We start from the raw sequence: 12,662 nt of genomic DNA, 5'->3' as shown, positions 1-12,662 counted from the left end.
CGCTGGGTCATGCGAGACCTAAAAAACATAGGGGTTAGAAACCAATGCTTCTGCCTCTATTATTATTAAGCCTGGTTACTTTAGAGTGTCAAACCTTGCTCCTGATGCTATGGAAGGAGCTTAAGCATTGCCTTCATTTCTCTACAGATGGCCCTTCAGATAATAAATGAACACAGTATACTCATTAGATGAATGGAGACAGGAATGTGATGGAACAAATTGTGCAGCTCCAAATGGCCTCTGGCAACCTCCCAAGCCCCGCTGTACTGATTTGGTTCTGGGGCATCGAAGGCATGTGTGCATAGCTGACGGAATAGTGGGGCAACACTATAAAGTTAACACGCGGTACCCTATGTATGTGTAATGCCAACTAGTGGAAAACACCAGAAACAATTCCTTTGAATGTTACAGAAGAGTGTCCAGTAACGCAACAGACATCACGGAGGGGGTGAGAGTGCCAGTTCTAGGAAATCAAATTAATTTATTCGAGGGGAGGATTTTCCCCAGGCCTAGCTCAGTGGTAGGAAAATAGAGAAAACGCCTCTTAATAGAGTGTTTCTGTTTGTTGCCGTTAGCAGCCTGTCTAAGGTACCAGGCAACTTATCTACAACCAAACAACAGCTCACAAGTGTGGTAAACACCTATCCTGTTGTCCAACTCTTAGACTAGTGACCCTCTGGGCACTAGTATGGAATCAACAACGTCACCTTACCTCTGGCACCCGATGGGTTTTTTTTTTTTAAATCCTATTTCCAGCTTCAAATTCACAATCATTTTCTATTTTCTCATATTTCTTGCCAACTCCAGCACACAGGAGCAGTCTTGAACAGCGCGTACTGAAAGAATATTTACCTTGATCACCAACCAAGACAGACAATTGGATACGCAGCTAAAAATGCAGCCAGTCCAAACAACATCACATTACTACAGCAATTAGCACCCAAGCAGAAACAAGTAATCAGTGAAAATCACCCATACCAGAATCATGCGAATGCCCATGGCCCCCATGCTGAAATACGAATATTCCTACGAGGTTCACTAGGAATCCGAGGATAGAAACCGGCAGCAGTCTTTCATGGTGCACATCTGGCGGCTCCAACGCTCTCTGAAAATCAGAACATACTTTATTTCACTGGACATCACTTATTAATTTCACATTTTTATTTTGTTCCACATACTAGGCCAAATAACACTTTACAAAACACGAAAAATATATTAAGAAGAATAACTAATGGTAAAACAAGTTTTTTTACATGTTTTTTGTTTAAGACATTAACTCTTCCAGTACTTGGGAAACATAGAATGGCAGGCAATAGAAGCTGCAGGATACAGGTGGACATTCCAGTCCACCTGGCGTCCTCCCCACAGTACTAAGCACAGCACACTTGACAAGTATAATTTGACTCTGTACAGATCAGACCTAGAACAGACTCTTATTCTAAAGAAGAAGCAACTCGAACCAACCATTACTCACACTTGGGAGAACTTTATACAGCAAACTGCATAAGTATGTTCGAATAGAGACACTTATAGCTGGATGGTATTGCATTCTCAGAACAGCACCGCCCACAGAATCAATTAAAGTATAAACTCAAGATTGGCGCCAACAGACTCTATGGGGTACTGTGCGCGTATAAGTGTAATTTTACACCATGCGCTTGATGGGAATAGTCACAGTGAGGTGAGCAACCAAGCAAAGCAGTGACTTCCTGGAATAGTAACACTAATGTACTCACTCTTCAGTACTCGTTTGTACATTTCCAACTCTGGCTTTGCACTTATTACAAAACACACTAATTTACTGTTTCCTCAAAAAAACAGCATTGAAATCTAAAGTTTTGATAGGTTACCACAGACTTAAAATCCATTACATTTTAAGATCTGCAATACTAATTCAGAAGCTCTCTGCAAAGAAACACACGTCAGCAAGGAAAACAAACACTTGCAGTTTAACTTCATAACAACATACCTCAACTCCTTCAGAGAAAATGAAAAAAGCTGTGAAGATCAGAAAAAGGCCGTTTACAAAACCAGCCAGCACTTCTGCTCGAACATACCTGTGCAAACCAAGAGGAAAGAAAAAATCAACATGACTACTACTAGTACTAGTGATCCAAATTAAGGTTCACCCTCAGTGAACAGAAATTTACAGAGGGTGTAAAGCATTTCCGTGTATAGCAACATATTTCAAATAAGCAAAGGCACTTTTTTTAACATCTATTTACAAGACGTTTAAGGCACTAAGGTGCAAAACAAGTGACGAATGGGAGCGAACTGTAGGGCAGTGTCGTGGGTAGATGTGTCTCGAGAACCAGACGGAGCATGGCATGCAAAGGCACAACACTGAAAACTAACTAGTAGTGTGGTGTGTAGTGATGGGTGATGACGAATAAGGTGCAGGCCTCGCCCGTGCTTGCTTGTGTTTCATAGCAAGGAAGATTTATGTATCAGGCCGAAAGTACTCCCCATGTAAGTTTGAACTGCAGGATGACAAGAGACCCTTCTGGGTGGGCAGGGCAGTTGAGGCTTCGCAATTACTCTGGATTTTGAAAACGTATTTTTTTTTCTTTTTCATCCTCATTCTCTTACTCTAGAAAAGTGAATATTTTCGGATGAGGACGGCTAGGGATCTCAGGAATTGGTGCCAGAAGGAGCTATTCCATAGATTCATTGGGGACCAGGCGGAGAAGCTAAAGAATGCATATGTGATGCAGTCATGAGCGTAGATTAAGAACCTGATGGTGTTTAAGAGATGAGTAGTTATGAAATCTGGTCCATAAAGCTTATAGTGAGTATCGACCATTATCTGTAATGGTCCCCAAAAGTCAGCATGCACTGGGCCCTCAGGGAACAAAACATAGGTATGGTGGAAGGGAGATGCGTGAATCGACACCACTTTTAAAATATTTGTCTTCATAATATACCTGACCCTCATCAAATGTAATATTAAAGTTTAGTTCTCTAAATCAGGAGAAGACCTCTTACTCAGATCCCTCCACCGCGTGCTTCATTTCATTCTTATATTTTCTAGGGCAGCTTAAGGGCCCATCTTACTGGGGACACCTGGAACATAAATAAGAACTGTAGGCTGAATTTGATAAAAGTTGTAGGCTGTAGAAAATATCAACGTGCCTGTCAATGGAGTTGTCATGGACAAAGATGCTTTTCTCATCATCTATCAGCAAGGTTTCTTGGAAATCAATGAGGACAAAGCGGTCAACAAAGCTCTTGTGAATGGAGCGGGCCGTTAATGCATATCTCATTGAGGAGGACCTTGTTAATTATTGAACTGCTAATGGGAGAGCCTTTGGCAATAAGTTAGGGACTGATGTTCAAAACCAGCTAAGTGATGACCAACTACTATCCAGCTGGCCATAGAGATAGTGGTCCATGAGGAAATCACAGCATTAAGTTGTGCCAGAGCTTTTAATACCTTTTTGGGGTATGGGTGCCCCATCAACAAGAGGGCAGGCTTCTCCGAAAAGCACACACATTACGTGGAGAAGGACCAGTTCAGGTCCACACCTTTCAACCTCAATTCCTTTAAAAAAGGAACATGTTTTTGAACTGGTGCTATTTTTTTCAGAGATGGTTTAGTACTTCTAACATATTATTACTCAAACAAAGTGGTCTACTTGCGGGTACAAACATGCCTCCTCCATTCAAGGTTTTGCTTGAGAGCATAGTCTGTTTTTTTCACAGTTCTTAAGAAATAGTTGGGATGTCAACAATACATGCATTCTTCTTGTGGCTCCTTTACAAATATTTCCTCGAGACCGCTCATTTTAAAAAATGTCAAAGAGTTTTTATAAAGATGTGGTTGGTTCTCGGGGAAGAAAAGAAGCATAAGGAGGAACCAAAGATCGCAACATACATGCGTTCCATCAGACCCGGTATGGGATTTCATAGATACTTAAATTTAAAGTGGGAAGGCACTGTGAAAAGGGTTAAATCCTTTAAAATCCTCTTATCTGTCTTGAAGGTGGTCATACATTCAGAAAGTGCCCCCACATGAACCTTTTTCCCCATCAAAATGTACAAGGAAGAATCAGAGAGACCAATGGCTGGCAGCTAAAAAGAAAAGTTGTGGTGAGAGCAGGCGTGGTCATGATGGTGGCCAAACATAGACAAGATTGCTAGCTTCAACATGCTGCTTTTGTTTAAGCATTGTGGTGTGAATCCTGACCTTCCACCCCTCCCCTCCCCTCCCCTCCTGGCAGCTACAGTGACTCGAAAGCCTCACGCTCAATAGCACTCCACCTCTGTTCCCGTGGTAGTAACCTCCTACTGATGAAGGCTACAGGTTGATCTAGGCCCTCCTCATTCATGTGTGATAGAACAGCCCCCACACCATGCTCTGAAGCGTCTGTTTGCACTATGAACTCCTTGGAGAAGTTGGGTGCCAAGAGCACGGGCACGGTGCACATAGCAGCTTTTAAGGCCTCAAAAGCTTCCTGACCGGTGTCAGCCCTAATCACTTTATTTGGCTGCTTCCTGGAAGTCAGCTCTGTCAAGGGTGCAACAATGTTGCCATACCCCTTGACAAACCTCCAGTAGTAACCTGTGAGTCCTAAGAAGGCTCTCACCTCTGTCTGGGTTTTGGGCGGCTCCCAAGCCAGGATGGTTTCGATCTTGGGCTGCAGGGGCGCCACCTGGCCGCTCCCTACCTGGTGTCCCAAGTACACCACGTAACCCTGCCCGATCTGGCCCTTACTCGCCTTGATCGTGAGGCCTGCCCTCCGCAGCGCCATCAACACTTCCCAGAGGTGGCGCAGGTGTTCTTCCCAACTGGCGCTGAACACTGTGATGTCATCCAGGTAGGCGGCACTGAACGAGTCCAGTCCAGCCAACACCTGGTTGACCAACCTCTGAAAGGTGGCAGGGGCATTCTTCATCCTAAAGGGCATCACCCGGAACTGGTAGTGCCCATCTGGTGTGTAGAATGCTGACCTCTCCTTTGCCCCATAGGTCAAGGTGATCTGCCAGTACCCAGACGTTACGTCAAACGTGCTGAGGTACCGTGCAGCCCCTAGCCGATCTATGAGCTCATCAGCTCTGGGGATGGGGTGTGCATCAGTCCTGGTGACTGCATTGAGCCCTCGGTAGTCCACACAGAACCGGAGTTCGGGTGTGGCACCCGGCGCGGCAGCGTTTGGGACCAAGACCACTGGGCTAGCCCAAGGGCTGCTAGAGGACTCAATTACCCCTAGCGCAAGCATCTTGGAGACCTCCTCCTTGATGCAAGCTCTTACCCTGTCAGTCACTCTGTAGGCCTTGTGCCTCACATGTACTATCCCCAGTGTCCACCTCATGGACGCACCAATCAGTGACACCAGGAACCAGGGAGAACAGATCCGAAAACTGTCCCAGCAACTGGTGGCAGTCATTCTGTGGCTCAGGGGTCAGGGTGGAAGAGAGGTTGACACCATCCACTGACCCATCTTGCTCTCTGGCTGACAGGAGGTCAGGAAGAGGCTCGGTCTCCTCCTCCATCCCAGCATCTGTTGCCAAGAGCACGCCCATTTGAGACCTCTCCAAGTGGGGCTTCAGGTGGTTGACATGCAGGACCCTCAAGGGGTTCCTGGGAGACTGCAAGTCCACCAAGTAGGTAACTGGACTCTTGCGCTCCACAACCTCAAAGGGGCCGGTCCACTTATCCTGGAGCGCACCGGGCTCCACTGGGGCCATGACCCACACCTTCTGTCCAGGCCAAAGCTAGCTCAACCAGAGTGGCATTCTGGTCGTACAACGATTCATCTCCTCCTGGCTGGCTTCCAGATTCGCCTCAGCGAGTTGTCTGAAACGCCTAGTCTGGTTCCTAAAGGCCAGCATGTAGCTATATACATCCTGGGGAGGTTTCCTGGGAGATTGCTCCCAGCCTTCTTTGACCAGGCTTAGAGGTCCTCTCACAGGGTGTCCATAGAGAAGCTCAAAGGGACTGAACCCTAAAGATTTCTGTGGCACCTCACGGTAAGCAAAGAGCAGGCATGGTAAGTGGACGTCCCACTTATGCCTCATGGGTTTCTCAAGACCCATTATCATGCCTTTGAGGGTTCGGTTGGATCTCTCAACCAACCCGTTTCCTTGGGGGTGGTAAGGAGTGGTGAACTTATAGATTACACCGCACTCCTGCCACAGCGACTTCATATACTTGAATATGAAGTTGGTTCCCCGGTCAGACACTACCTTGCGAGGGAATCCCACTATGGAGAAAATTCCCCATCAGTGCTCGTCCCACCACGGGGGCCGTCACTGTATTCAGAGGTATGTCTTCCGGGTACCGGGTGGCATGGTCCACCAAGACCAGGATGAAACTGTTGCCCATGGCTGTCTTGGGGTCCAGTGGCCCCACAATGTCAATACCCACCCGTTCAAAGAGAGTGCTAACTACTGGGAAGGGCTGGAGAGGAGCCTTGCGCTTCCCTCCCACTCTTACCACTTGCCTGGCAAGTCTGACATGTCCTGCAGTGAGTGTCTGAACTCCTGCGCATTTGGGGCCAATAAAAATGTGTGACAAGCCTTTCAAAGGTCTTGTCCTGCCCCAAATGTCCTGCCAATGGAACATCATGAGCCAGCCCCAGCAGGAAGGCTCTGAAGCGCTGGGGTACCACCAGCACACGGGCTGACCCAGGCTCAGCAACCTTAGGCTCAGTATACAGGAGGTCATTCTCCCAGTAGATCCAATGTGATCCCGACTGATCACCTGCTGCCTGGTCTGCAGCCTGTTGCTGCAGACCCACAAGAGAAGGGCATTCTTTCTGCTCCTTGCAGATTTCCTCCCTGGAGGGTCCTCCTTCTTGCTGCCAATGGGTCAGCTCAGGCAGGTCCCCCAGTTCGGCTACCTGTACCCCTGTAGGGTCAAGGGCATCCCCCTCACGGTCTGTTCCCTCCTGCACCGTGGGAACTTCAGGGGCCAGTTTCCCACGCACTCTGCCTCTACTCTTGACGGCAGGTACCTGGGCCTCCCTCTCAGGCTCCAGGTCCTCTTTAGCACCTTTACTCGCTGCCATTGACCGGGTGGTCACACACGCCCAGTCAGGCATACCCAACATTTCTAAATGTGCATTTCGCTCCACCTTCGCCCAAGGTGAGCTCTCCAAGTCATTCCCTAACAAACAGTCAACAGGCATGGCGGGCCTCACAGCTACCTGAAGAGTACCAGAGACCCCCCCCACTCAAAGGGAACCTGAGCCACCTTGCAGTGACTCTCCGTGTTCTCAGCGGCAACAACTGGGTAGAATGCTCCAGGGACAACCTGCTCTTGATAGCTGTCACACTGGCTCCTGTATCTCTCAGAGCCTCCACTCTATGGCCATTGATGGTCACCCACTGCCTGTATTATTTAGTGTTATCAGGCAGCTGGGTCCTGGGAACCACCTCACAGTCAACTAATGAGACAAGGGAAATCTCTGCGGGACCCCACCCACCTTGGGCACCCATCTCCTCACCCAGGGCTACACTAGCCATCTGCCGGGTGGCTGCACGAGAGGGGGCTGGTTTTCCAAACAGGCAACACTTGGGATCATTGGCAAAATGACCCAGTTCTCCACATTTGTAGCATCTCGGGGGCCCTCTTTGAACAGGTGAACCTGTCGGGGCCCCTGACGGTTTCTGGGGGGGGGAGGGGGGAGGCTGAGAACCTTTCCCTTGGTTCCCTTGGGGATTACTTTGGGGCCTCTTATGGAACTCCCTCTGTTTACCCTTGTCCCCCCCACTCTTCTGCTGTGGACCCTGCCCACTCTTGGCCGAGTCTCCCACGTGACCCTTGTGGACCCTGGTACTGTCCCAGCGGTCCGCCTCCTCAGCAAGCTTCCTAGGATTAGCCTACTACCAGTCAGGTGCTGGCATAGCTCAGGAAAACAGTTACTTGACAAGTGCTCCCATGCAATCAAATCAAGCAGTCCCTGAAAATCATCAACTTTGCTACCCTTCACCCAACCATCCAATGCTCTGCAGAAAAAAGTGACATATTCAATATAGGTACTGTTTGCTATCTTGGTGCAACCCCTGAACCTCTGTCTGTACATCTCAGGGGTCAAACCATATCTAGACATCAATGCATCTTTCATGTGGGGATAGGAATTATAGACATCAGAAGGCAAGTCTAGCAGTGTGTCCCGCCCCTCACTAAGGAACCGTCCCCACAACCCCGCTCCCCAATCCTTTTCAGGGACCCGGTGGGAAGACATGGCTACCTCATAGGCCTTGAACCACTGCCCAATATCATCATTTTAAAAACATTCCTTCAATACATCTTTAGGGATATATACTCTAGATTCCACAGGCATTGACGGTGTGCTGTCACCAGAGGGGGTACTCCCTAAGTTCTGGGCTTTCAACTCCAACTCCCTCAAAATCTGTTCATGTTCAAACTGTAGTTTCTTCTCTTCTAGGGCTAACTTTCTACTTTGCATTTCAAATTCTAACTGCCCACTTAACTTAAGCTTGGTCAGCTCAAGTTCATGCATCCAACACTCTTTTCTATCTGCCAACTCCTTTGGAGATAGACTTTTACCAGAAACACTGCTACCGGCAGGGGAAGCGGTTCTCCTTCCTCTTGGACCCACTGGCCCATCCAGCTGCTCATCTGCATTATAATCATCAGTGGCATTCCTTGCTTCTACCCAGGCCCTCAGCGCCTTGTAGAACTCTGCCTTATGTTTGCATCCAGTAATGCAAACATTAAATTTTTTGCAACAGAATTTCAGCTGTTGTACTTTGTAGCTTTCCAGTTTCTCTTCTTCCCATTCCCATTCATTATCAACAGAGACTATGGATGCTGCTTTCTCCACCATGGTTAAGCTTGGCAGTACTCAAAAATAGAAAGTCCCAAAAAGAAATCTACCAACAAGTATTGGTTGCGTTATGGTCTGCACTCACTAAGTAGTGTTCACCAATCACTGTACATAAGTCACAAATGCAAGTCCAGAATCCTCACCGCTGACCACCAATGTTAGACTTGGGGGTCTCTAGTTGGCACAGGTATTCACTTGTGACAAATATGGACCCTCGCCTCTAGTCAGGGTAAGGGGATACACTCGTAAAATAACCCCTGCTCACCCCCTTGGTAGCTTGGCACGAGCAGACGGGCTTATCTCAGAGGCAGTGTAAAGCACATACATTAATCAAGTGACAACACTACAGAAGGACACCACACAGGTTTTATATAAAAAATAAGTATTCTTTACATAACACAATACTGTTACTTTAGATGGTAGAATTTTGCTGAGTTCTCTTAAGTTCTTAGATGCAACACTTTAAGTCAATGTACCTTTTAGATGCGACACGCAGGGCAACAAAAGTGTTGCAACGATGTTGATGCGATTAAGTTTTTGGTGCAAAGAAATAAAGACGTGAAGATCTTCCAGATGTGGCACGCTTCTCCGGTGTTGCGAGAAGACTAGACTCAATGCTTCAGCTGCAGCGGCGACACACTTTACGCGATGCAACGACAGCGGCCTTGGCAGCGGCACTCTTCTCCGACGTTTGCGAGACACTTCCGCTCGATGCGATGTTGCAGCGGTGACACTCCTTTACGCGATGCGACGACAGCAGCTCCGACGGCGGCACGCTTCTCCGTGGATGCGAGGCGCTTTTCGCGGTGCAATGCGACAACTACGATGGCTGCGATGGCGACACGCTTCTTCCTCGATGCGAGACTCTTCTCTTGATGCGGTGCAATGCATCAGCTACGATGGCTGCGATGGCGACACGCTTCTTCGGCGTTGCGAGACACTTCCTGGATGATGCGAGACGCTTCCGCTCGATGAAATGCTGCAGCAACGACACATTTTACGAGATGCGACGAAAACAGCTCCGACGGCGGCAAGCTTCTCCTTCTTGAGTCGCGCTTCCAGCTCCTTGCGACACGCAGTCCATCAGAAGGCCCAACAACAGCAGCAGGCACTTCCAAAGAACTTTGGGGAGCTGGGGGGTGAAGTCTGTTGTTCCTGAGACTTCAGCAGGAGGCAAGCTCTTTTCCAAGCCCTTGGAGATCCTTCACAAGTTGAGCAAAAGTACACACAAAGTTCCTTTCTCCTCTCTTTGGCAGTAAGACAACCACTGCAGGCCAATCCCCCAGGTTCAGGGATAGTTTCCTCCTCAGCTTCTTCTGGTTCCTCCCTCAGCAGAGGTTCTTCTTGTTTTCCCAAAGTGATCTAAATTCTTGGGATCAGGGTCCCAATACTTATACCCCAAAATCCTTTGTCCGCTGAGGGCAGAGGGGCCTATGCCCAGTCCAAACCAGTTCCAATTCTGGCCTATGGAGAACAGGTAGCCTTGCAATAGTGAAAAACTAAAATGGCTGTAATTCACTATTAGAACATGCCACACACACCAGGGCATGTCCTACCTTATCCTTACAATGCACCCTGCCCTTGGGCCTACCATAGGGGTGTCTTATATGAAGAAAAGGGAAGGTTTAGGGACTGGCAAGTGGGTGCACTTGCCCAGTCAGCATGACAGTACCAGACTGCACACAGGCTCTGCAATGGCAGACCTTAGACACATGTTTACAGGCTGCTTCTGTGGGTGGCACAACCAGTGCTGCAAGCCCACCAGCAGTATTTGGATTACAAGCCCTGGGCACTCCTGGGGCACTGTACTAGGGTCCGACAGGTAAACCAAACCAACCAATCATGGAATCACAAATCATACATCAATTTACAATAGGGAGTACTTGCACTGTGGCACTGGACAGCAGTGGCACAGGGCCCTGAGCAACTAACACCAGCAAAAACATATGAGGCAACAGCGAAAAATGGAAGGGAGACCCACACCAAGGTGCCAGGTCTAACACATATTTTTTCCTGAATTAATAAAGCTTCTTCTATAGTCAGTTCACCTGGTACTTAATTTACACAATTGCATGCCAAATACAATTTACAAAACACCCAAACAACTATATATTAAGGGGGTGATAGGATTGCTATATGTGTCACCGCCAGAGGTAAGGCTACCAGTGCCTGGAATGGTCAAAAAAGCAAAATCTCAGACAAAAAACTTGGACAGCCTCAAAGCCGGATGGAAGAAAGAGAGGCCCAATAGAAAATGGGTTTGGAGAGGAAGCATCTACCTCCACCCAAGAGAATTATCAGCAAGATCTGTTTTCCCTAGGTCCAAATGAACATTTTCCAGAGTGCACTACACAAGGGTTGAGCTGTGCAAATTTGGGTGTCATAATAGTGAAATGTGTCCATGAACCTGTGGCTGGGAAGGTACTTTACCCACACACTGAGCAGTTGCTTGATTATAGAGAAATAATGGGAGTAGGTTGATAAGAAGCTTGGGTTCCACCAGCAAACAGAGATACAGCACAATGATGGGGAGCCCGTCACCACAAGACATTGAGAAATGGACCCCACAAAATGGACTGGTGTATGGGGCAGTGGACAGAGTGGTATATCAAGGTAGGGGATGTCCCAAAAAATGTGAAAAAATCATGTCAGATATGGGAAGAACATAATGGATTTGACTAAGTACGAAGAGCAGGTTAAGTAAAGTGGGAAGTTATGCACCATGGCTCTGTTAGCTAAATGCTATGTCATTACAGGAACTCAAAAATGTATCCTGGGATGAATATTTAGTAGATGAAACTGCTTAAAACTGTACATATGGATTATTGTGCCATTTTTCATGTGTTATTTCCGTATTTGATCATTACTACAATATGTACATTTTACAGAGACTCTACATTTTCCTTTTGTAATGTCATGAAAAGTTCACCAATTCTTTGAATGAACATAAAAATGAAAAACTCAACACAAGTATTTTTAAAAATTGTATTCATCCTATAAACTATGACATCCTTGATTAAGGTTCACCTGCCTTTATTTATGTAACCAAATGTACATCCCTGGGTGGCAACAAAAATAGCCCTAAATAGATTATATGCAAAAACAACAGTTGATGGACAGAGTGCAGAACAATGTCATACATTCACCCCAGTACAGAGATCTGGGCCTAAATCCATCGTTTTGTTGCTCACCATGCCATTCCAGTTTGAACCCAGCCATATGCAAATAAGTCTTGACCCTGTGCCTCATGGGAACAGTCCAGCCCGAACTGCCAAACCAGGTCCTCCCTGGACTGGAAACAAGCATCCTAGGACCGGTTTTGGGGTTTCACCCCTCTTTAGCCAGAATAGCTTGATTTCAGTGGCATGGAGAGCACGGGACCCACAACTGGGCATACCCTTCCCACTCGGGGTGACAGATGCAAAAACAACAGTTGATGGACAGAATGCAGAACAATGTCATACATTCACCCCAGTACAGAGATCTGGGCCTAAATCCATTTGCTCACCATGCCATTCCAGTTTGAACCCAGCCATATGCAAATCAGTCTTGACCCTGTGCCTCATGGGAACAGTCCAACATTCCATGGGAATCAAGCTATCCTGGCTGAAGAGGGGTGAAACCCCGAAACCAGTCCTAGGATGCTAGTTTTCGGTCCAGGAAGGACCTGGCTTGGCAGTTCGGGCTGGACTGTTCCCATGAGGCACAGGGTCAAGACTGATTTGCATATGGCCAGGTCTAAACTGGGGTGGCATGGTGAGCAAAAGAATGATGGATTTAACCCAGATCTCTTTACTGGGGGTGAATGTTTTGATTTGTTCTGCATTCCGTCCGTCAATTGTGTGTCTTTTGCTAAATAGATTATAT

At 47.4% G+C, this 12,662-nt stretch overlaps 1 protein-coding gene across 1 annotated transcript in view; it reads right to left on the bottom strand.

Annotated features, from left to right (window-relative positions):
- SLC30A7 (solute carrier family 30 member 7) overlaps nucleotides 1-12,662 on the bottom strand; it is a 225,300-nt gene that overhangs the window by 152,198 nt on the left and 60,440 nt on the right. The window contains exons 4-5 of the mRNA XM_085601904.1: nucleotides 1,970-2,057; nucleotides 979-1,105 (exon numbers count right to left, since the gene is read on the bottom strand). Of these exons, the coding sequence (XP_085458030.1) occupies nucleotides 979-1,105; nucleotides 1,970-2,057 (215 nt within the window). The remainder of the gene's footprint in view (nucleotides 1-978; nucleotides 1,106-1,969; nucleotides 2,058-12,662) is intronic.

The sequence above is a fragment of the Triturus cristatus genome, chromosome 4_2 (assembly GCF_964204655.1).
Source record: "Triturus cristatus chromosome 4_2, aTriCri1.1, whole genome shotgun sequence".
Lineage (NCBI taxonomy): Eukaryota > Metazoa > Chordata > Amphibia > Caudata > Salamandridae > Triturus > Triturus cristatus.
Note: the sequence above shows the minus strand (reverse complement) of the source record. Positions and strands in the feature narration are given on the sequence as shown.